General features: G+C 52.2%; 2 protein-coding genes across 2 annotated transcripts in view; both read left to right on the forward strand.

The window, feature by feature from the left end:
* Nucleotides 1-13,859, forward strand: part of TEDC2 (tubulin epsilon and delta complex 2) — a 29,100-nt gene extending 15,241 nt beyond the window's left edge. Inside the window, exon 11 of the mRNA XM_082064223.1 lies at nucleotides 13,847-13,859. The gene's annotated coding sequence lies outside the window, so the exon portion shown is untranslated. The remainder of the gene's footprint in view (nucleotides 1-13,846) is intronic.
* LOC309445481 (transmembrane protein 100-like) lies at nucleotides 3,586-7,551 on the forward strand. The gene has a single exon (XM_082064332.1). It carries the CDS (start codon nucleotides 3,802-3,804, stop codon nucleotides 4,171-4,173), a length of 372 nt encoding a protein of 123 aa, XP_081920458.1. The 5' UTR covers nucleotides 3,586-3,801; the 3' UTR covers nucleotides 4,174-7,551.
* Nucleotides 13,860-21,435: the final 7,576 nt, after the last annotated feature.

Here is a 21,435-nt window from a genome sequence, read left to right on the forward strand (position 1 = left end):
GCTGGGAGATGCTCCAGTGGGGCTCACCACGCAGCGTAATGACACAGACCCAAAATAGCAGGGCGATGTCACCTAGCAACTTGCCACTCTTGCAGAAGTCTTTGTTGGAGTGGATCAAGGTGACACTTTGCTGCTATTTTCAGACCCACACTTCCTGATGCCTGTTGCCACTTTATTCCCTTGCTTTATTTATTTTTTTTTCACCCTTTGCTGGATGCTAGACCTGGAAGATACTTCTTATATCACTAGAATCCAAGATTGTGCCTCCTGATTTATTTTGCTGCCTATTTTCCAGTTTTATGTAGCACACAGCAACTTAAAATGAACTATGAGGGGCCACCTCTGCTTCCTTAATGAAACTTTCCTGCTGCGTGAGGAGTTTCTTCCCTGCTCTTTATCTTAAAAGTAACGGAGCTGAACAAAACTCAACGCTGTCTTTGCCGGGGTCGTTCCTGTGGCCGGGTGCAGCCACCATGTGATGGCAACCTTCAAATGGTTGTGCGGGCATCGCCACGGCTCGTAGTGTGTGCCGCCACCTCTGGTAAATCCAGATGTCACTGCTTCCTCTTCGTGTAATCCTTCCCTCCCTCCAAGTTTACCTCTTTTTAGGATTCGAGAGCTGCTTCTCCATGTTTGCTAGCTTTTATTAGCCCGTGGAATGGGCCCTATTTTTCCTTCCCGTGGCTCTTTGCTGCGAGGGCACCACAGGGGCTCTGGGCAGCGTCCCCGCGGCCGGGATTGCTCCCACTGCGCCATCCATGGCCCGGGTGGGTCAGCACCGCCCCTGTGGGTGTCTGTGTGTGTGCAAGGGGTGTCATCCATCCCAGCTCCTGCGATGTGACTCATCCAGTCCCAGCTGTGTTTTTCTCTTCTCCTGTGGGAAGAGGATGCACGCGAGTCTCTATTTCTGCTATGAAAATTACACCCTTCTGTTAGTCGCAGAAGGAGGAGCGCGGAGGGAAGGAGTTGAGGGCCCAAAAAAAAATGAACCTGTACCATGCGGCCCAACTTGAAGCCTCCTCCTTTCTCCCTTTGGTGTACTTGTGGGTTTTACACAGGGATCCACTGCAGATTGGGCAATCTGATTTGCCCAAATTCGGCCTCTTTGAATGGAGAAGGGCAAGTTCATCCAGCTGCTTCCTATGCCTGAGTGTGAGAAGTTTTCTGGAGGTGACCCCGTCCCAGCCTGAGCCCTGCGCAGGGCTGTTCTGGTCCTGCTGAGGCTTTTTGCTTTTCTGTTCAAACCAGAGGTGATGCCCGCGTGGCTCAGTGCTCTGCATCCTTGCTGCCTGCTGTTCTGGTACCTAAAGAACACATTTCTTTAAATCCACCTCTGGATTCTCAGAGGGTCCTCAGTCGGACTCCTCAGTGCTGCCTCCTGCTTCTTTGGGAACACTATCTGGTGAGATAGTGTATATATGAAGGAGCCTGATATACACATGGGTACATATCTATGTGTACATGTATATGTTTTACTCCTGTGTAATTTTAAGCAGCTGTTAACCCAGTAGTGGGTGCAGTGGTTTGTACCAAGCCAGGAGATACAGGGGGTTGCTACATTGGAATCACATCAGCGTAGCTGAGTCAAATATTCAAATTCATCACAGATCAGAGCCTGAGATGTATTAAGGCTTCATGTTCTAGCCAGTTAGAGCTTGTTTTTGTCACCTCCTGCTTTTTCAAGGCCAGTCACTGCTCTTCAGCACCACTTCAAAAGCGTGTTCAGCTGTCAGTCCACTAATGTTGTCGTGTTTCAACAGACCCCAAGAGTCCTTCCCAACCCTTTGAGTGAGTGTGGGGGGGCAGGACCAGCAAGGACAGGTTGAGTTGGCAGCAGCATCCTCTCGGGGAGCTAGAGCTGATTTTAGGGGTGTCGTCACATCACTGGCTTCTTGCATTTTGGAAAGTGGCCCGTCACCAGGGTATTTTCCTCTAGACCCTGTTCTCGGTAGCATCTGAATTATTTTAGCTGAAATTTTCTTCAAGGGTTTGGCTTAGGGTAAATACTCAGCGCGGAACATTTAAGCCTGGACAGTTTCAGGTTTGACAAAGCTTCATGAAACTGAACATGGAGCTTGTAAGGAGAAGTATCAGCCTTAAGACAGGATTTGTCCCTCACTGCTGAAAGGGCATTACCCAGTGGGGCTGTGCTGCTGCTCTTCTCCTCTAATGAGCAATCAGGAGAATAAATATCAAAACTCTCAGTTTGCAGAGCATCGTGTATTGCGCATCTGACTTACCTGTAGTTATTCTCCCAGTGCTATTTATTTGCACAGCCAGAGCCCCTGTGCTCAGATCCGTGGTGTCCTGCGGCCTCAGGCAATGCTGCAGGAGCACAAAGCCCCCCTGAAATCTGGGAATTCATCTGATTCCTGATAAACCCCCACTTCTATTGTTTATGGATTTTTTTTAAGAAACCAGAGGCAATGAGAGAGCCCAGGGCTCTTGCAGGCCCAGCCACCCCCCTTTTCATGCTGACAGGTCTCATGCAGCTCCCCAGACAGCCCAGAGGGGGCAAAGGCTGATTCAGACCAGCTTTATTTTCCCTGTTTCCTGAAGTGGGATGATTCCCTGGGGATAGTGTAGGTAAGAGCAGTGCCCACAAAAAAAGGGGAGGATAATGTCCTGTGTCCAGCCTAATGCCCAAGCCTTCCCTTTCCCAAGTCAGTCCCATCAGCTCCTCTGCCTTCCCATCTTCTTACCTTCCCACAGAGCTGCCCTCTCGCTGCACAGCTCTGCTTCTACAATGTGGATTTTCTGCCTCGTTTTTGGCTTTCTCTCACTGGATGCAGAAATGCAGCTGGGCTCCATCAGCCTGGGGGACGCTCTGACCTGGGAAAGGCTCCAGGTCTCTTACGTGTGCCGTGATAGCTCATTCCTTTCCTCTCTCCTTCAGGAAAACCAATTAAAAAAAAACAGCGCAGGAGAAGCGAGTGAAGATGGGAACTGTTTGTGCCAGCTCCGCTCTGGGCATCTCCCTGATCCACTCACGGGAAAGGTGGCACAAAAAGGTTTTGCCCACAAAAATAAGTTTCTGCTGGTGGTCAGAGCTGGATAGGAGGCTTTTGTGCTTGCCCTATCCAGGCTGTTTGTGTCTCCATCCCTTCCTCCTCCTCCTCCCAGCGAGGGTCCCCAAGCCCTGTGCTGGGGACAAAGCTGGCAGAGGGTGACACAGGGAGAAAGAGCAGCTTTGAAGGAGACGATGGCATTGGCGCTGGGTGAGGAGGAGGTGAAGGGGCTCTGTGGGGTGGCTGGAAGTCCTGCTGCTCATTCTGTTGGGGATTCACTGCCCATGGGGCTGCCTGAAGTGGTATTTGCAGCAATGTGACCCTGAGGGAGCTGGGGGCGGTGGGCAGCTGGGCCGGTTATTCTGCTCCAGCACTGCCTGGCCAGGGACCTAGCTGGTGAAAATAGATGCAAACTGCAAAAACATATCGCAAGAGTGATCCCAGCTGGGCTGCAGGCAGCTGCCTGCTCAGAGCCCGAAACAGTTAACAAGCAGTGAGGCCGGGCTGGTCCTCCCACCGGCATGAGATCACTGCTGCCGCTGCCAATCCTCGCTCCAGTCCTTGCTCGTCTGGCAGCAAAAGAGCTGGGAGCCAAAGCCGGGAGTGAGGGCAGCGGCAGCCGAGATCCCAGCCCGTCTGCATTGAGGCGCCCCGAGCCGCCGGACACAGCCGACCATGTAGGATCTGTCCTCTTCACCCCGTCACCGGCACCGCAGCGGCTCGTGGTGGGACAGTGACCTGCGTCCAGCCCACCCACACTTTGCGCTGGTTGTTCCTGGGCTTTCTCGTCAACATGATGGGCTGCAAGTCCAACTCACTCACTTGCCTGCAGGGAGGAAAACCAGGGCTGCCGCTGGCCACGGCCACCGACTCCACTGCTACGCTTAACAAGCTGGCCCTGGCCACGGGCGGGACGGAGAAATCCTGGTACCGCTGCATCTTCCCCTTTGGCATTGTCTCTGTGGTCATCGGTGTGGCGGCAACGTGCATCACCTTCACCATCAATGGCCCACAAATGGACATCGCTAAGGTGGTCTCGGTGGCCACCCTGATCTTCGGGGTGGGCCTGCTGGTGACCGCCTACGTGTGCTGGCGGGCCAAGCGGGAGAGGCAGCGCAAGAGGCAGCACCAGGAGCCCGTGCCCTTAGAGCAGGGAGCCCTATGACCTGGGCTGGGGGCAGAGGCTCAGCTCCACCCGGAGCCCCCTGCTTACACACCCCCCTGCGCCCGGCGCCCCACGGTAGAGGGGTGACAGCACCGGCTTTGTCGCACCCGAGGAGGTCCGGGCCCTGCCTGAGGTCAGCTTGCCGTCATTCTCCACCCCGCCAAGCCACGCCACTGCCAACGCACGGCCATCCCTGCTCCCGTCATGGGGTGGGAGCAGCCCCCGGCCACACGGGAGGCCCCCACCTGCCCGGGACTGACATGGAAAGACCCTGGAGAGTGGCCGGAGGAGCGTGTCACCCGCGCATGGCCCCGCTGCCCGTCCCTGCTGTGCGCCGCCCCGCAGCCGGCAGCGCAGAGCCCGCGGCGCTGCTCTGTGCTGGGGGATGCCGAGGCAGCTCAGCAACCCCCGCTCAGCGTCAGAAGAAACCAGTGTCACTTCTGTCCTCTCGTGTTGTTTCCCTGTTGTGAAGCCCCTTACGGCTCAGGACAAAAGGAGTTGCGAAAGAAACTCGCTGGGTGCAGGGAGCACCTGGAGAAGCGTGGGGCGGGCTTGGCCTGGGGGTGAGGGCGGAGGAGGGCTGGCTGGAGGCAGCAAATACCGGCATGTGAGCCCCCGGGGACAGCACGGGTGACAAGGGGAGGCTGGGAGCTGAGCATGGGAGCGGGACAGTAAACCTCAGCAGCGGCTGGGGGACGTGGGGAGCGGAGGGGCTGGGTGGCCCCTGTGGGCAGCGGTGGCTGGGTGTTTGGCATTTGTGGTGTGGCAAGTGGAGGAGGAAAGCGGGCTGCTTCTGCCACCGCGCAGGTGAGCAGCCTGATGGCCTCTGGGGGGGCAGGTCCCCTCTGCAGGGGCAGGGGGCTCTGCCTGCCTGGGATGCCCAGGGACAAGGGGCTTGTGCTGTGAGCTCACAGTGACATCCCCCAGCTGTGAGTCTGAATGCAATTCTGTTGCTGGAGAAGGAGCTGGAGTTGCACTAAAATGGAGCAAATACATTTTTACCACTTTTTTGGAAACAAAGTGCCTGCTCCCATTCTTTGAATTTAGCTTTGAGCTCTTTACCCTGAAGTATAAGTGTGAGGCGGGGGCACAGGGTCCCTCTTGGGGCAGCAGCTCTGCTCTGTGCTGGCTGCAGCAGAACCCGGCTGCTTCCCTGCCCCAGCCAGCCCTGCGCACAGAGGGACCTCCCCAAACCAGCCCTCCTTGGGGCTCCTGCGCAACGGGTGGCCATGCCAAGAGCTCGGCAGCTGGAGGCTTTACACTCACGGCAGAAGGGAACAGGTAAGGCCAGAAACTGCCAGCGGGGTCACTTGGGACCAAAGCTGAGCTCGTGCCAATGGTGCGGGGACCTGGGGCTCCAGCAGCCTCCTGAGTGTGCGGTGCCATGGGGCACCCTCCCTCCCAGTAGCTCTGCCCCCATAATTAAATCATGCTCTGCAGCCAGGAGAGAGCCCCAGGAGCTGCTGCTTGCCACAGTGTGTGTGACCTGGCGCCACTGTGCCCAGGGTACGTGGATACTGGGACTTGGGAGTCCCAGTCCCGCAAACCCATGGAGTTTGGGAGGTTTGGAGACACTTTGAGCTCCAGCTCTGACCAAAGCTGTCCCTCCACCAGCAATCGGGAGATGGGGCAGTGTTGCAGAGGCCAGCCCGGCGCTGCAGGGGGTGATGTGTTTAGCAGGTGACAAGCCTGGGCTGTTCTTCATGAGCCTGATCGTTGCCTCAGGGTGTCTGTGTATCTGAAGTTCATGATTCCAGCCTATCTCAGGGTAAGCGAACCGGTGGTTTCCAACCACGGGGGCTCAGTGGTGTGTGTTGTTGGAGGTGCTCAGCAAAACATGTATTGAGAGTTTGAGGTGCCGGCTCAGTTTTATTATTAGTAGTAGTACATATTTTTTAAAAATTTCCTTCTTCTTGCTATAGTATTTCAGCAAATGGGTTTGTGGCTGCCTGCAAATCCCTCTGCTCTCACCTTGCTCATCGTCCCCACCTGAAGCTGCTGGCTGGGCCACCAACCCCATTCCCAATCCTCCCAAAATTTATCATGCTTTTCAAGCGCTTGGCCCTTTTCCCCCTGTGCTCCAAAGCAAATTCTGTCTGAATAGAACGCAGGGACAGGTTGTCTGGGTGCACCCAAGGAAGGCCTTGCCAGCCAGCCCCAAATTTTTGGCGTTGGGCTGTGTAACATTGCACCCTTTTTTGATTTTGAAATCCAGTTCCCCAGACCCAAATTGCATCTCTCCCCCTGCTCCCAAAGAACTTCCTCGCAGTGGCTCTCAGCAGGCAGCACTTACCCGGCCAGGTGAAGCCCATCGCAGAGAGAGCCTGGATAAGCTGGAGTGCCAACCCTGCCCAGCCCTGGGCTAAAAAGACCTGTGCAGATTGATATTTTCTTTTGTTTCTGTTAAAAGCTTTACTGGATTTGGTTTCTGTAGTAAGATGCACACACACACAATTCCTCCTGTTGTCTGCAAGGGTTTTATTTACATGAACAGACTCTGGCAAGTTCCTGTGTGGCACTGTGGTCGCTGCATGTGCCAGTTGAAGGGCAAGTCCTAGAGAAATTCACCTCCTTAAAAAGCACCGAGTGATTTTTTTTTGGCTGCAGGAATATATGGCCAGGAAAGTTACGCCCTGTTCAGCAAAGAAACTGGACGAAATAAAGACCCACATGGTCAGTCCTCACTCACAGAGCACCCAGAGATCTGAAATTAGCCACCCAGTTGGCAGTAGCCTGTGCTGCTCTTCCTCAGGTAGTGTGCAGGATGGAGCCGGTGGCTGTTTGTTTGCTGGCAGACAACACCACCATCTCACCCCTGTCCTCAAGTCCCCACTGGTGGCATTGCAGATGTGTGGGAGCTTCCCAGCCATAGCGGTTCCCTTCGCTGTGCAAGCTGGAGAGGCTCCGGAGAGCATCTCACCTGGGCATCACACCCATACATCCTGACCCATATATCCCACCTGTACATCCCACCCATACATCCCACCCGAGCATCCCACTCGGGCATCATACAACATGCCATGAATTCTGCTTCGTGGGGTGCAATGCCTGGCAGTCACCTCCATGCTGGGTGCCTCAGGTCTGGGTGCTGACAGCAGAGCGAAAGGCTGGGTGTCCCCCCCGAGCGCTGTTGGCAGGGACAGTGGCTCACTCGGGTGCCTCGTTGCCTGAAGCCAGCGCTGAGGTGTCAGTGCAGGAGCTACAGCTGGAGCACGACCAGACAGATCCATACATTCCCCGGGAGCAGGGAAGAGCCCTGGGAAGGCAGCGCTGCAGCTGTCTGATCATGATCTGGGGCTAAGAGACAACTTCACCTTTTCTAGAAGAACAGAACCAAAAATTAATAAACCTGTAAAGCTCACTCAAACACCAGCCTTTGTCTGCTTTGCTTCCTCCCCCTACAGGCACGGTGTGGGGAGCCTGCCCGGCCATGCCACCCCCATGCAGCACTGCTTGCTGCAGACTTGCACCCTTCCAGAGACCGCTGACCTCCCAACAGGCGTTATTTGGGGAGGAAAGATGGTTCAAAGGCTGCAGTGAGGTGCCTGCTTCCCAAAGTCATGCCTCAATATAACCTGCCCCTTGCATTGCACCAACACACCCCATCAAAGGCTGCTCTTCTAGCGTGACGGGAATGTTCCCTTATTCTAAAGACCCTAAACTTGCCTCCCAGTGACAGCCTCCCCAAGGCTTTCTCCACAACAATGATTCATCCTCATTAATGTATTCAGCTTTTGTGACAGCAATGTGCCCTGTTTCTGCCAGATTCACCCAAACCTACTTTGATCACTAAATAGGCTTAAAAGGAAAAGTGTGGGGTTTATTCCATCAAAGTGAAGGGTTAAAAATCTTTGCTACCAGATTTGGAACAGTTACAAAGGGAAAGTTTAAAAACAAATATATGCATCCTTAAAATAAACCTGCCATTAGCTTCTTATCTCATCTGGCATGTGGGCCCGCTCGTGCTGCCCGGGTTTAGCTGCACAATCTGGAGGTGGAGCTCCCTGGGCTAGACCAGGCTCCAAGCTCAAGTCTCCCCAGGGTAACCCAGTGGGACAGTGGGAACTGCTATTTCCCACTGCATTTTGTGGAGACTGAAGACTTGAGCCCTTCAGAGGCATGATGACAGAGCGAGAGTCAGAGAGGGACCATTTTCCCCATCTGCCACAGGACCCCAGCATGTCTGATGGTGGGACAAAGCCACAATGTCTCCCTGTGGCTGGTGGTAGAGCTGGGTCTAACACAGAGGCCAGCTGCCCACCGATTCCCTGCAATGGGAACATCCTCTGCCCTCACGGGACATTTGGGTATTGGGGTGAGTGCAGAGATAATCCCCATTCGCCTTCCCCATGGGGAGTGGGACCTGCAGCTCTGCCCGCTCTGCTCTCCCATCAGCACGGCTGGTGCGGCAGGGAAGGACCTGGACAGCTGGCTCCCAGGCAAAGGGATGAGATTTAGGGCTGGGGTGTGCACCAGAGGTCCACACACATGCCATCGGCCGGGATCGTGCTGTGTCCTCGCTCCCAGCGGTGCTGCCGCTCTCCCGGTGAGCCAAGGTGCCGGGGAGCAGCTGTGGCTGGAGGAAGAGGTGACCCCGTACACGGCTGCCTGTCTGTGCTGCACCTGGGCGCCCTAAGAAAAGCACACACTCCAGCTTCCTAAACAAACACGCACGGCTTTAAAAATACATTTATTTTTGCTGCTTCTCCAGGTGTCAGCTGGGCCTGGAAATTACCGGGTACGAGAAGTGAAGCTGCTGTCCCAGCCAGAAGCAGAGGTGCTGGCAAGGTGCAGTGCTGCATGTCAGCCTGGCCTGACATGCTAACGAGGGTCTCGTTATCCCAGCAAGGAGCAGAGAAGCATGTACAGCCTGAGATATTCATCCCTATCGAAAAACATCGCAGCAAAACAGTGGCCAGCACCATTCCCTGCGCTTTAAAAACAAGTCCATGTGCACAGGAAGGTGCGGAATGAAAAGCTCGGCGACTTGGCTCCGGTTCAAAGCTGCCAGCAAAATAATCAGTAACTCCTAGACAGCTGGGCTGAATTCATGGCTAATAAACTAATTTATTTACTCCCCTTACATTTTGGGGTTTTTTTGGTTTGTGGGTTTGTTTTTTTTGTTTTGTTTTGTTTTTCTGAAAGGACACAAATGGAATTTTTAACAGCTTTTTTTCCCCCTAGCCTCATGTGGAAAGCTCTGTTCTGCTTCCCAGGGCAAGTACAAGGGGCTGAGCACCAGGCACCGAGTTAACATTGGGAGCAGACTTTAGGAAACATGAATTTACCAACAGACCATCTAGCCCAGCACCCCCTTCACGGGGGAATTGCTCTAACATTGACTTAGGAAGCCCCAAATGGACAATTGCTCTTAGAGGAGGGTTTTTTTTCCAAATAAATGCAGTTTCTGCTGAAGTCTGTGTGCTTGGAGGACGTACTGTCACAGAAATATTGTTGCACACCAGCCCTGTTTCCGTGCTGCAGGAATGTTCCAGCCAGTTCTCCTGGAACCCTGTGTGAGTCTCAGTGCCATGACTCAGATATGTCCCTATCTTAAATTTGCGGTCCCCCACTGCCAAATGGAGCTTCTCTACACACTTTGGGTATCGCCCTGCCCCAGCACATGGGCCACATCCCACCACTGCCCTGGTTCAGGTTCAAATTGTTGTGACTCAGAATGATCCCTGGGCTCCCCTATGTTACCGCTGGTTTTCCAACAAGTACAAATCCCTCCCTGGGACAGTGCTGGGGGAAAGCAGCTTTTTCCCTGTGTCACCCTGTGCCAGCTGAGTCCAGATACAGCTCTGGGGACCTGGAAAAGGTCATTGTGCAGCTCAAAAGTATCTTCTGTATCAGCCTGGAGTTTATTAACCTTGTTTGTCACCATGACATCAGAACACATCTTAAATGAACGACTCAGCCTCCTTGCAAAGCATCATGACAGTGTGTGGCATGTTCTGTCAGCTCCAGGGAGCAAACCTCTGGTGACACTGGATGCCAGGCGCCCCAAACCAGGGTTTTAAAAGCAATGCTGGTTTTACCACAAGGTTTACCACAAGGAAAATCCATTACAAATGTCTTCACTAGCAGCAAGGTTATTGTAGTGATGCCCTGAGACTCATCCATGGTCAAACACCCTCTTTGCAAACCCTGCCTGAAGATGCTCATACTGTGAAGGAAACAGGGGGGTATTTTCCTCCCCAGCAGAAGGGAACTGAAGCACAGAAACCCAGTGACTTAGGCACATTTTCCATAGGGTATTTGCCAGAGCTGAGACTTGAGCTCAGCTCTTCTGTGACTTGAGCAGCCGGTGCCTGTACAGGATCAGAGGCCAAGTTCAGCCCAGACACATGGTGCCCGTCTGTGCAGGTGGTGGGTGTGAATGTATTTGGACGTGTACTGGATTGCCTGGGGTGCGCTGGCAGCCTGAGCCGGGGATGGCATCAGGCAGAGAGCATGGGCAGAGAGCTCGGCAGCTGCAAGGGGCTCACCGGCAGCATTGCACCGTGCTGCCCACCCAGAGCCCACCGGGTTGCAGGAGACAGAGCGAACCTTACCTTCCTGCAGTGCAGAGCGAGGAGAGGGCAGCCGCCCCTGTACTGTCCCCCATCCTGTCCCACAGGCAGCGCGGCGCCGGCGCGGCAGGAGCAGATGGCCGGAGTGGTTGGGGTGCCCGCGCCACCGCAGAACCTGACTGGGGACAGGTGGCTCCTTCCGCTGGGCTGGGACCCCACTGCTGCGAGGGGGGAGCGCTGCGAAGCCCCCCCAAGCACAGCCAGACCCACGGCTGTGAAGGGAGCCAGTGGGATGCACAGCCCACAGGTAAGACACAGCTCCCCATGGAGCACTCTACCCATTATAAAACCCCCTATTTTAATTCCAAGAATGAGACCCATGGGCTTCATCGCCCTTTATAAACTTTCCCATGACCTTTCTGCCCAGGTTCTTTTTTTCTTCCCGTTTTGCTGGCTGTGTGTCAGTCACCCGCCTTGCCCTGACAGCCCTTTGAGACCACGGACAAGCTGCCCATGGCTGCTAATCCATCAGCGATTACATTAAAACCCATCTAACAGATACATACAGACTGTGCTATGCACAGATCCAGCCACCAAGGCTGGAAAACACTGTTCTTCGGATATCTAGAATGCAGCTAAACCACCAATGGGATACTGACTTTTAATTTTAAGACACAATTCTGTCGTCTTTTTACTCAAAATGAACAGATGCTGGTGCCCAGAGGGCAGCGCTGAGGAGGAAGCCTCCACAATTGCACTTGTACACAGTGGGAGGAAGAAGAAGCTCCAATACGGGACAGCTGAGAGGCAGCAGGAGAAGAAACTGGTGAGTTCCCCACCTCCTTTTCTTTGTGATCACAACGACGCCCTGGGCTGGGCTTCCCACCTGGTGAGATGCAAAACACATCTTTCCTGAATCTGTGCATATGCAGCCTGTAGAGGTAGAAGAAATTGATAGAAGTTTATAATTCTCATAGATCTTGTGAAAACCAGGTACAAAACAGCATTATGTCATGAAAGATATTAAAAAGATTATAAATACCATGACATTATCAAGGTAAAATGCCAGAGACCATTACGTTGTTATAGCTTTCTGCTGGACTAAAATCAGTTTCCATTAGAGGGGCGGGCCGCCGCGGTGCCTCTCCACCCCATTGCACTTATGGAGAGCTCTTCCTGCACTCAAAGCTACAAGTACAAACTCACTTCCATACCTAAAAGCACTAGTACATTATGTCAAAGTTGTGACCTGTCTCCACCAAATCATAGCACAGTATCAAGCACACTCTGAAGTATGTTAAAAATCCAGCCAACCCCCAGCTATTTAACAGTAGCCAGCTTGGAGATAGTTAAAATGGTGGGGTATGTAGGCAAGGAGGGTGTTTTGGGAAATGTTGTAGTACCTGTTAGCAAGTAATCATTCTTCTAGGGTTTGCTGCTGTGGGCATCCCTCTGAAAAAGGTTCCACTCAGTAGGACTGTAAAGGAACAAGTGTGGTGCTCCAGGAGAGCAGCAGGAGAAAGGACGGCAAAAGCTGCTCTAGCAGGAGGCAGCACAGCAGCTGGTGGAAAACACAGTTTGTTTTAAGGCTTCTGAGAGGAGATAATAACCAGAGTCAGGAAAAATAGTGATAACTGAAAATAAAAAAAAGAGGCAGTGAGGTTTTGTTTAAACTGAAGTGACATTTGCTAACGCTGGCAGGGCTGTAGAGCTCTCACCAGCATTTCCCACTGAGCAAATTTCCCCTAACTGAACAAGATCATGGCAGTGACACTTCTTTTAAAATACTTCTTTAACAGGACTTATTTAAACTACTCCTTTGAAAGTACTTTAAGAGTACATTATACCTTTTTTTTTTTTTAAGTCTCCATTTTGCAGTGTTCTACTTAGAAAATCAAAAATAATGTGACACCTGTGAGTGAGTTTGTCTTTTTCTGTTGAGATGTCATAGAGGCTTTTAAAGGCATCTCCTGGTGCATGCTCCCCCAGCCGCCCTCCAGCGATGCTCTGTGGTCCAGCCCGTGGAGCCTGGCCATCCTCACCCAGCACCCCTGCGAACCAAAACCACTGTGCCTTTTTGCTCTGAGTCTCTCTGCAACAACATTTTCAGGCCTTTGTTATTCCTTGTTCTGTTCACAGCAAAATCACTGTTTTTCTCCAAGTCCTCTGTCCTGAGGGTGTTTTCTTGAAGAACTGCCTAGCAGAAATCCGTGGGGCCAGCTCAGCAATTAGTTTTCTCACAGGCCACTCGTTGATTGAGATGTTTGCTCTGGTTTTTCATTACGCAGAGCTGCTACAATTACTCTTCACAAGGCACCCAGCAGGCACTTTAAAGGAAGAAAAGCATAAACCACACCAGAGCCCAGCAAAACTCATCTCAGTTAACAGTACTGTGGCTTTGGCTCATACCCTGTGGGTCATTTTTTGCTGCCTGGTTTTGCTCTTGATTAGCTTTTGTTTGCAATATCTATTTCTGTGGGACTTTAAGAAGTGCCCAATAAAGGCTGAATTTGCATAACTTCCAGGTTGTAGGCGGTGGCTCATGTTAGTGACCCAGCTTGTAAAGCACTGCCATGGGATTTATTTTAAGCATGTGTTCAAGACCATATGCTGAAACGTTTTGCCAGAACTAAGAATGGATCTGAAGCTGTTGGGAGTTTGACACTTTCTTAAGCCATTCCCTGAATCAAGCCTGAACTGGGTTAGTTCACAGCCAACTCCACCTAGGAGCACGGATCCTGCTGGCATAAAAGGGACAAGGAATCTTGCAAAGTCTGAGCTTCTTCACTCAGGATGTTGATCCTTCAGCATAAAAAAACACTCCAGCTTATCAAATCTTTACCTTGAGATTTTCAGTTTGACTAAAAACATTGGGGTTATAGTAGGTGAACAAACACAAATAGTTGGAAATTCCACAGCCGTAGCACATCACATCATCGCCGTCTGTGTGTCTGTCCTCTCCTGGGCACAATCTCAGGTGCATCATGGAACATGTGGTCCCACTGAGATACAGCAATCACAGAGGAGAAGAGGAATGAAGCGTTCATGGCATTAACCTAAGAGGACCCAGCTGACATTCCTAAACCATCATCATTGCATTTGTCTATCTTTTGGATTTTGATAGTTGGATATTTATGTCATGGCGAGGCCACGGTGGAAGCAGAGACCAGGGGAAAACAACCCAGGGGAAAACAACCCACAGAGTCACTCTGGAGAGTCTCTTCTCCTTCTGCAGGCAGGATGCACGAAACGAGGGCTGCCATATGCTTGTGGCCAAACCCAAGGGGACCTGCAGGGAAAACACTGTCAGTTTGGTCACTGCTCACATGGGAGGGTTTTTAAGTCACTTGACCAATCTGTAGTAAAAATAACCAAATGGCCCCTGACTACATTGCCTTTACTAATCTCCCTCTGGCTTTTCTGAATGCAGGCACTTCCGGAATTAGAAATTAAGCAGGAAAATTGTTGTCTTGAGTTTGGTGTTCAGAGTTTTCTGAGCTGTGGGAGTCCTTCATGCAGAGCTGCAAGCAATGGCAGACTACCAGCTCCTGGAAAGGATGGCCAGCCTTGTACAATATAAAGACAATTCCAGGACAGGAGACCTGATGATGGGTGGCCTTTTTTCAGAAGGATCTGTTTGAATCCTCTCATGACGGCCTTTCTTGTGGACTAAAATTTATTAAAGCTATTAAAAACAAACCTTTTTTGACAAGGCCGGAGGCTTTTTCAAGGCGAGGGGCGGCGGTGCGACCGCCCTCGCCGCGGTAACACCCGCTCCCCATCAGCTGCTCTCGCAAGGGCTGCCGGGAGCTGCCGGGTCTCTCGAGAACAAAAGTGCCCGATTGAGAGGAAAAACAAAACAAAACAAAAAAAGGCTTCTCTGTACGTGGAAGGTTTCTCTTAATCGGGACCCGTCAAGCTGGCTCCGATCAGCTGATCTCAGGAACTGAGCGCCACCTTCCCTCCCCAGCACAGAGAAGTTACAGAATCACAGAATCACAGAATCGACTGAGTTGGAAAAGACCTCAGAGATCATCGAGTCCAACCCTTGGTCCAACTCTAGTCCGTTTATTAGATCATGGCACTAAGTGCCATGTCCAATCTCAGTTTAAAAACCTCCAGGGACGGCGAGTCCACCACCTCCCTGGGCAGCCATTCCAATGCCTGACCACTCTCTCTGTAAAGAATTTCTTTCTAATATCCAGCCTAAATTTCCCCTGGCAGAGTTTAAGAGTTTAAGTTCTCAAGTTAAACCAGCAACAAGACAGCAACACCAACCACAGGAGCTAAAACACAGCCTCTGAGAGTCTGCCAGGGATTTCTGATACTTTGAGATGCATTCAAAAGCCACAGAGCAAAGCTCGGATCTGGAGGCACACTTGAGAGCCTTAATCCCATGCCATTTGCTCTCCTGCATCTCCCCAGCGACAGCCTCCCCCTCTTCTTGTGACAACCCCTGGGCTTCTGAGGCATTTTGCACTCAGAAACAAGTAAGAGCATTTTAAAATGTGCTGCTGGCCATGGAAGTCCTGCAGCACCACTGCACCGCTTCTGTGTAAAGGTCAGCCTTATTTGTTTTTCTGAGCTTCTGCTGGATACGACCTCCTGCAGTAATATATGGCAGGGAGTGGAGCGAGCTGGATGTCGTGAGACTGTTCCTATCAGTTTTAGATTTCATGCCTTCCAGCTTCCCTTCTGCTCATTCATTAGGAGACAACAGAGCACAGCAATCTTCTTCACCACGTGTCTGTTGTCTATAGCTTTCTGTTGCCTCCCTTTATTGAGGACTTTAACATCAGCAGGAATACACACAAACATGAAGTCTATATGTTTTTTTCCAGAGGAGAACCTCATATTTGAGGGCCACTCTGGAACAATTACTCTTTTTTTCCAAATCGGATCTAGGATTACAACAGATCCACTCTGCTGTGAGATGTAGCCTAATGCCACTGCAAAGTGTACCTGCATGCCAAATTCATCCCTGTATACTGGGCCAGAGCTGCAGTACAGCCAGAGCTGCTCAGGCATCTGCCGTACTGGTAAATGATGTCCTTAACCCTGCAGTGGGGGTGGGAAGCAGGGTAAAAAACCCTCTCGACAAAAAAGCAGGGATTTTATTACAGCTTCTGTCACATCAGAGAAGTGGGAGCTGAGTCACTGCCAGGTACAGACAGTGGCTGTGAGTCACCACCATAACCTGGCTCATCAATAAGTCGGGTGCTCCGCTGCCCAGCACCCAGGCCAGCACCCCTCTGCACTGATGATGCTCCTTCACTGTGTTTGCAGATGCCCTCACAGCTCCAACCGACCCTGACAGGCTTTGGTGCCCGTCCTTGAGCTCTCTTCAGCCCACAGCCTCTGGCCTCTCGCTGAAGAGGTGCCGGGCAGATCTTGGCTCTGGCAGCCGTGGCCGCCCACACCACCCACATGCATCAGGCGGGCAGGACCACGACGTTGCTCCAAGGGCACCAGGCAATGCTGGTTCCTCTGGATCCAGCCATCTCTTGCAGAGCTGTGGAGGCTTCTCCGCACCTGCAGCTGGAGAGCAGAGGGGATGTGGCACTCAGCTGCCAGGGGATTGTGCAGAAGATGTCCCTGTGTCACACGTGGCAGCCAGGCACAGTGGTGGCAAGGGCAGCGCAGGCAGAGGCGGATTCTGGACAGGTATGAAGGGGGATTGTGGAGTGAGATGCCTTTGTGGCTTTTGGCACGCAGAAAAGAAGCACACGGCTGTGTATTCATGGTGTGACAAGGAGAGGAATTAGGGATCTGTGAAAGCATCAGAGATTCAAGGCTGAACTAAATCCATGCAGAAATGTAAGCTGGCATCTGTTCTCTTCTAAAACCCTGAGCTCTCACCTGCAGGAGGAAGCTTTTCTGTGTCTTGGTTCATCACCTCAGCTGCAATTCACACCTCCTCCCCAGAGAGCAGAAGAGGCTGTGAGGACACACAGCCCCAGAGTCCCTCAGCTTTGGAGCCAGCACATTGCCACAGAATAAATGGAAGGTTTTTTACTTGAGTACTTGTTAAAAGATTTATTTCCATTGTCTGGGCAGGTGAAGGCAGCATGCACTGAGGCCAGTATGTCTGTAAGGAGAGGGTCTAGCTGGAGCAGCACTTCATCTTTCTGATTCTCGTTTTAACATTTTGATTTTTAATTAGTGAATTTGAGCTCAGGAGAAAAATGTGCTTTCACTTTGCCTCGGGTTCCCGGCTGGCCATGTGATGCTGCTGCAGCGTGAGCAGTGTGAACAGCATGAATGGTGTGAGCAGTGTGAACAGCATGAATGGTGTGAGCAGTGTGAACAGCGTGAACGGTGTGAGCAGTGTGAACAGTGTGAGCAGCGTGAGCAGCGTGAGCAGCGTGAGCAGGAGCCTCTGCTTGGGTCAGCCTGATGTAGCCACAAAGCTGAAACAGCACCAAATAAAACAGCATGCACTGAGCAAATACATCCACGTCCATGGATCACAGCCCTCGCTGGACAGCTGACACTGCTTTAAAGTGGTCTTTCTGGGAGAGCACCCCCTGAGCACTGCCCTGCCCTGCAGAGCATCCCCAACAGCCCACCCAGTGCTCCACAAATGTGCATCGAGACCTAGTGGAAATGGCTAAAACAACAGGCAGAGGAGGCTGGGTGGCCAGAGGGAGTCGTGCAAGGGACAGGGGCATCAAGAGAAGTCTCCCATGAGGACAGCAGTTCAGACAAGAATGAGCTTTGGGACCTCCTGGAAGGTGGCTGCTGGCCGGCTGGCCTGGAGATGATTAGGTGATCTTGGGCCATTTCCGAATGGCAAGTGGTCACAGCTGAGCTGGCAGTTCGAGCCACCCGTGCCCTGCAGGGAGCTGTCTGCCAGCCGCAGAGCGCGGCCGCGCTGCCCACACTCTGTGTTTAAGTGTAATGGGGACCTTTCCTCCAGCTCTGCCCGGTGCCTGTTCTGGGAAGAAACAGATGCTCTTTTTCTGTAGGGTGTTGTGCTAGTGGCCTCTGAAAGCTTTATTTTTAACAATAAACCTGAAAAATTACAGGAAAATAAGGGTAATTTAACAGAGTTAATAAATGCAATGAATAATTCACCAAGCAGCTGGGGGACAGGCATGGCATAAAACTATCACTTAAATTCTATGCATCCTTCTCCTCTCTGAGCTCACCCTCTGTTAGCATCATCCCCTCTCCTACCCTCATCCTTCAGTGACATGGTGTGTTTTATATCAAAGGTGCCCAAGCATTTCCCATTCTTCCATGTGCAGAAATCACCTCGTTCAGTCCCAAAATACATCTGTGAACGTGGGAGGAGTATGGCAGCATGCGATAATTAACATTACACAACAGCTCATGACCAGAAGCGAAGGATAAACTTGGTGCCGGATTGAAAATAAGCTGGTGTGCATAGGACGAACCAGCCAAGCTGGAATTCAGCCACAAGCTCCTCATGTGCAAGTGGTCTGGTGCCATGGATTTGACTTAATTTTAAGAAGTTGCAGCCCTGGCCTGGCAGCACCAGCCAAGAGTGGACTGAGCGAGGGGCTGGATCTTGACTCAACGCCTCTGACAGCAGCACCTTCTTAACATCTCCATATTTCCAGGAAAGCTTGGAAAGGGGCCCAGCCTGCCAGACGGCTTTTTAGAAATTGAGAAACCAATCATGGTTTGAGAAAATTGTATTAGTGCCTCTCGGCAGCCACAGTCCATGCACACGTGTGAGTCACTCCTAGCAACCCAGAAACCTGCTCGCACCAGTGCGAATGTCACACTCGTGCTGGGTGACCTCTGGCTGATGGATTAGTGCTGCAGCTCTGAAATGGCTTCACGGCTGGTGCAATAAAGCAAAGATGTCAAGCACTGCAGTGAGCGCAGCGTACTCCAGGCAGTCCCAACTAGCAACTGAAGAGTGGTGCCCACTGAAGCCCCCTCAGGTGGATACTTTTGCTCTGGGGATAGTAAGTTAATTTATTGTTGCTCAGTAGGTGAGATGCTGTACTTAAAGAGGAGCACAATGGCATGTGGGACCCGGGAGCCTCATAATGGACTGTGTCAGTGATCAGGGACGACACTGCAGATGATGGCGATCTCAGCTCAGTTCCTGGCTCATGCTGGGGTGACTCAGGCACAGGGCACAGGCCACGGGGGACATGCAGAGGACAAGTGCCAGGAGCAGTTTGCTGATGGGAATGGGCCATCCTTCTCCAGGAGAGCTAGTCTGGGGACAGCCAGCATGCACAAGCAGCCAGACCGCCATGCACCTAGAGATGTCATCATGAGCAGCATCTGGTGGTGTCTTCCTCCATCAAGGGGACTTCACCTACCAGCAGCCCTGTACAGCAACACAAATGTGCTGCCAGCCATGTCATGTAGCATGAGGAAAGTGTTTGTGATACTGAGCCTGGGATGGTGTCTGCATGTGCATGTGGTGCTGAAAAACACAAGTCTGAGAGCAATGACAGCGAGCCACCAAGTCCCCCTTTCATCAGCATCCAGCCTTGCTCACACACAGGGCTTTTGAGCACACTGAGAGCTCTGTCGGTGACTAATAGCTCTGTGTTCAGCAGCCTCAGCAACACCAGTGGTGCTCTTCTGTTCCCCAAAGATTTCTTTTCCCATTCCGCCACCACTGTGAAAGCTCTTTAGCTAAGGACAGTCCTGGCTGAAGCTGTCCCTCCCACAGAGAGGGAAGGAGGTTCTGGCCATGAAAGCTTTAAGCTCATTAGGTGCCACTGGAAGGGGTGATTAGGTTGATTTGAGCATGAAGCACAGTGGGAGCAGCCTTTTTTCTTTAGGCACCACCAACAGAGAAGGGAGGACTCCTGTCTCCCCTCCAGTGCAGGATTAAGGAAAAGTATCAAGGAAGAAAGAGCATGTTGAATACCAGTCATGCTGGGGAGATCTCTGGTAGGCTCCAGAGCCCTCTGCAATATGGGAAAGGACTGGAGAGAAGCACAAAGTAAGGGGCTGGTTCTGGGCAGTTTCCTGGCCCGTGCTGGGAGTCCAGGTGAAGAAGGATGGTGCGGTGGTGGGACCAGACCAGGGCAGGCTGGCCTGCCTCAGATCTCCTGCACAATTTACCCCCGGCTTTTGAATGTAGCTCATAGTTCCATCAGTACAGAAAAAACCACAGTTGCAAAATTTGCAATGGTGTGCCAAAATGAAGAGCCCTGCTTCTGGCACAGGTGGGTCGACATGGGGTCCGCAGCACCTCTGTCCTTGCTGGGGGTCCCACGGGACTTTGACGCCCTCCCTGTCCCTGGGCATGCTGGTGCCTGGTTGCCACCACGCTGCGCTGCCCCAGGTGACACCAGGCATAAGGGATGCTGGTGTGGGGTGTCCTGGAGTGCAGGCAGCAATGGGGTACGGGAATAGGGCACTCAGCACCTGCTTTCTAAGGAGCACTAAATATTCTCTGAGTCTCCCCGGGTGGGGCCAGACCCCAAATGTCACTTTTCTCTCCAGAGAAGAATGTAAAAGTTAAAACTGACTATCACTAGCAAAAGCAGAGAGTGGAAATCTGGCACTGGTCTATGGCTTTACTCCTGTACCCCATAGATTTGTGGGGGTTGAGGCAGATGAGTGTTTCCTGCTCACACCTCACCTCTCTCCTGTTCATCCAAAAAGCTCCTGCCAAAACCGTGGCTGGTGCAGCAGAGGCACCGTGCCATGGGATACCATTGTGCAAGAGGCACGTGTCTTCTCCTGTGGCACCATCCTCATCCCCATAGGATGCTCCTGGCACAGACTGTTTTCCTCCCTGCACCGGGGGTGAATAATACAGGGCTCTCAGCTGTGCAGAGATGTTGTGGGGCTTTTCTGGAAAGCTGTTAGCCAAAGGCTGCGAAGGGAACATGGCGAGGTAATTGGGGAAGATAAGACTAATCTCATTTTTTTGTTGTGAAAGGGGCGCGAAGAAGAGAAAAGGAGATGTACTGGGAAATTACCATCAGGGCTGCTATAGTAACACAGCTTTAAAGATTGCCTAGTCAGCCTCCTTGGGGCTATAGAAAGCTCTTCAGATTGCTCTGTAGTTTTCCACTTTCTCCTGATGTAGGCTGGCCAGGGCTGCCTCGTGCTTTCTGACCAGGTCGTGACTCGGGGTCCTGCCTGGACACCCACCACCACCCTCACCCCGAACAGTGGTGCAGTGGAAGGAAGAAGATTGAGTCTCAAGGATGTTTATTAACCTTTCTCCCTTCCAGCCCCCTGGATAGTTTCAGGTAAGTACCTTTACTCACTTATTTCCTTCTAATTTCTCTCTCATTTATTACCTCTACTCACTTATTTCCCTGTAGGGCATCAGCTAAGAAGGGAGGGGCCTCAGACAAGCCAGCCACTGAATCACAGCCTCCCCTGCAAGCACAGGTCCAGCGACGGTGCACAGCCCAGTCCCAGGCAATGTGCAGCCACAGCGTCCCACAGCCAGCGCGATGCCCTGACCCCAGCCCTGCCCCAGCGTCCCTGCTGACCCTGCTGTCCTGCAGACAGTCCCCTGCGAAAGGGCTGAGGCTGGCACAGAGACATGTGAGACATGAGCCAAAGGGGAAGCTTCTCTTGCCACATCTGTGTGGTTCCCTAAAAGTCATTTCCCATCCCTAAAGACAGCAGTTTCCTTCCTCTTTTTAAAGGAAAGCCTCAGACTTCCAAGAAGCAGTGCAGTGGCCCCCATCTGAAGTGCAGTTAGATGCCTCAACTGAGGCAATGGAAAGCACAGGAAAGAGCTTTTTTCCTCCAGTGTCACATTCAGCTGCTTAAGCTCACC

Source organism: Streptopelia decaocto, assembly GCF_964273445.1.
Source record: "Streptopelia decaocto genome assembly, chromosome: 13".
NCBI lineage: Eukaryota > Metazoa > Chordata > Aves > Columbiformes > Columbidae > Streptopelia > Streptopelia decaocto.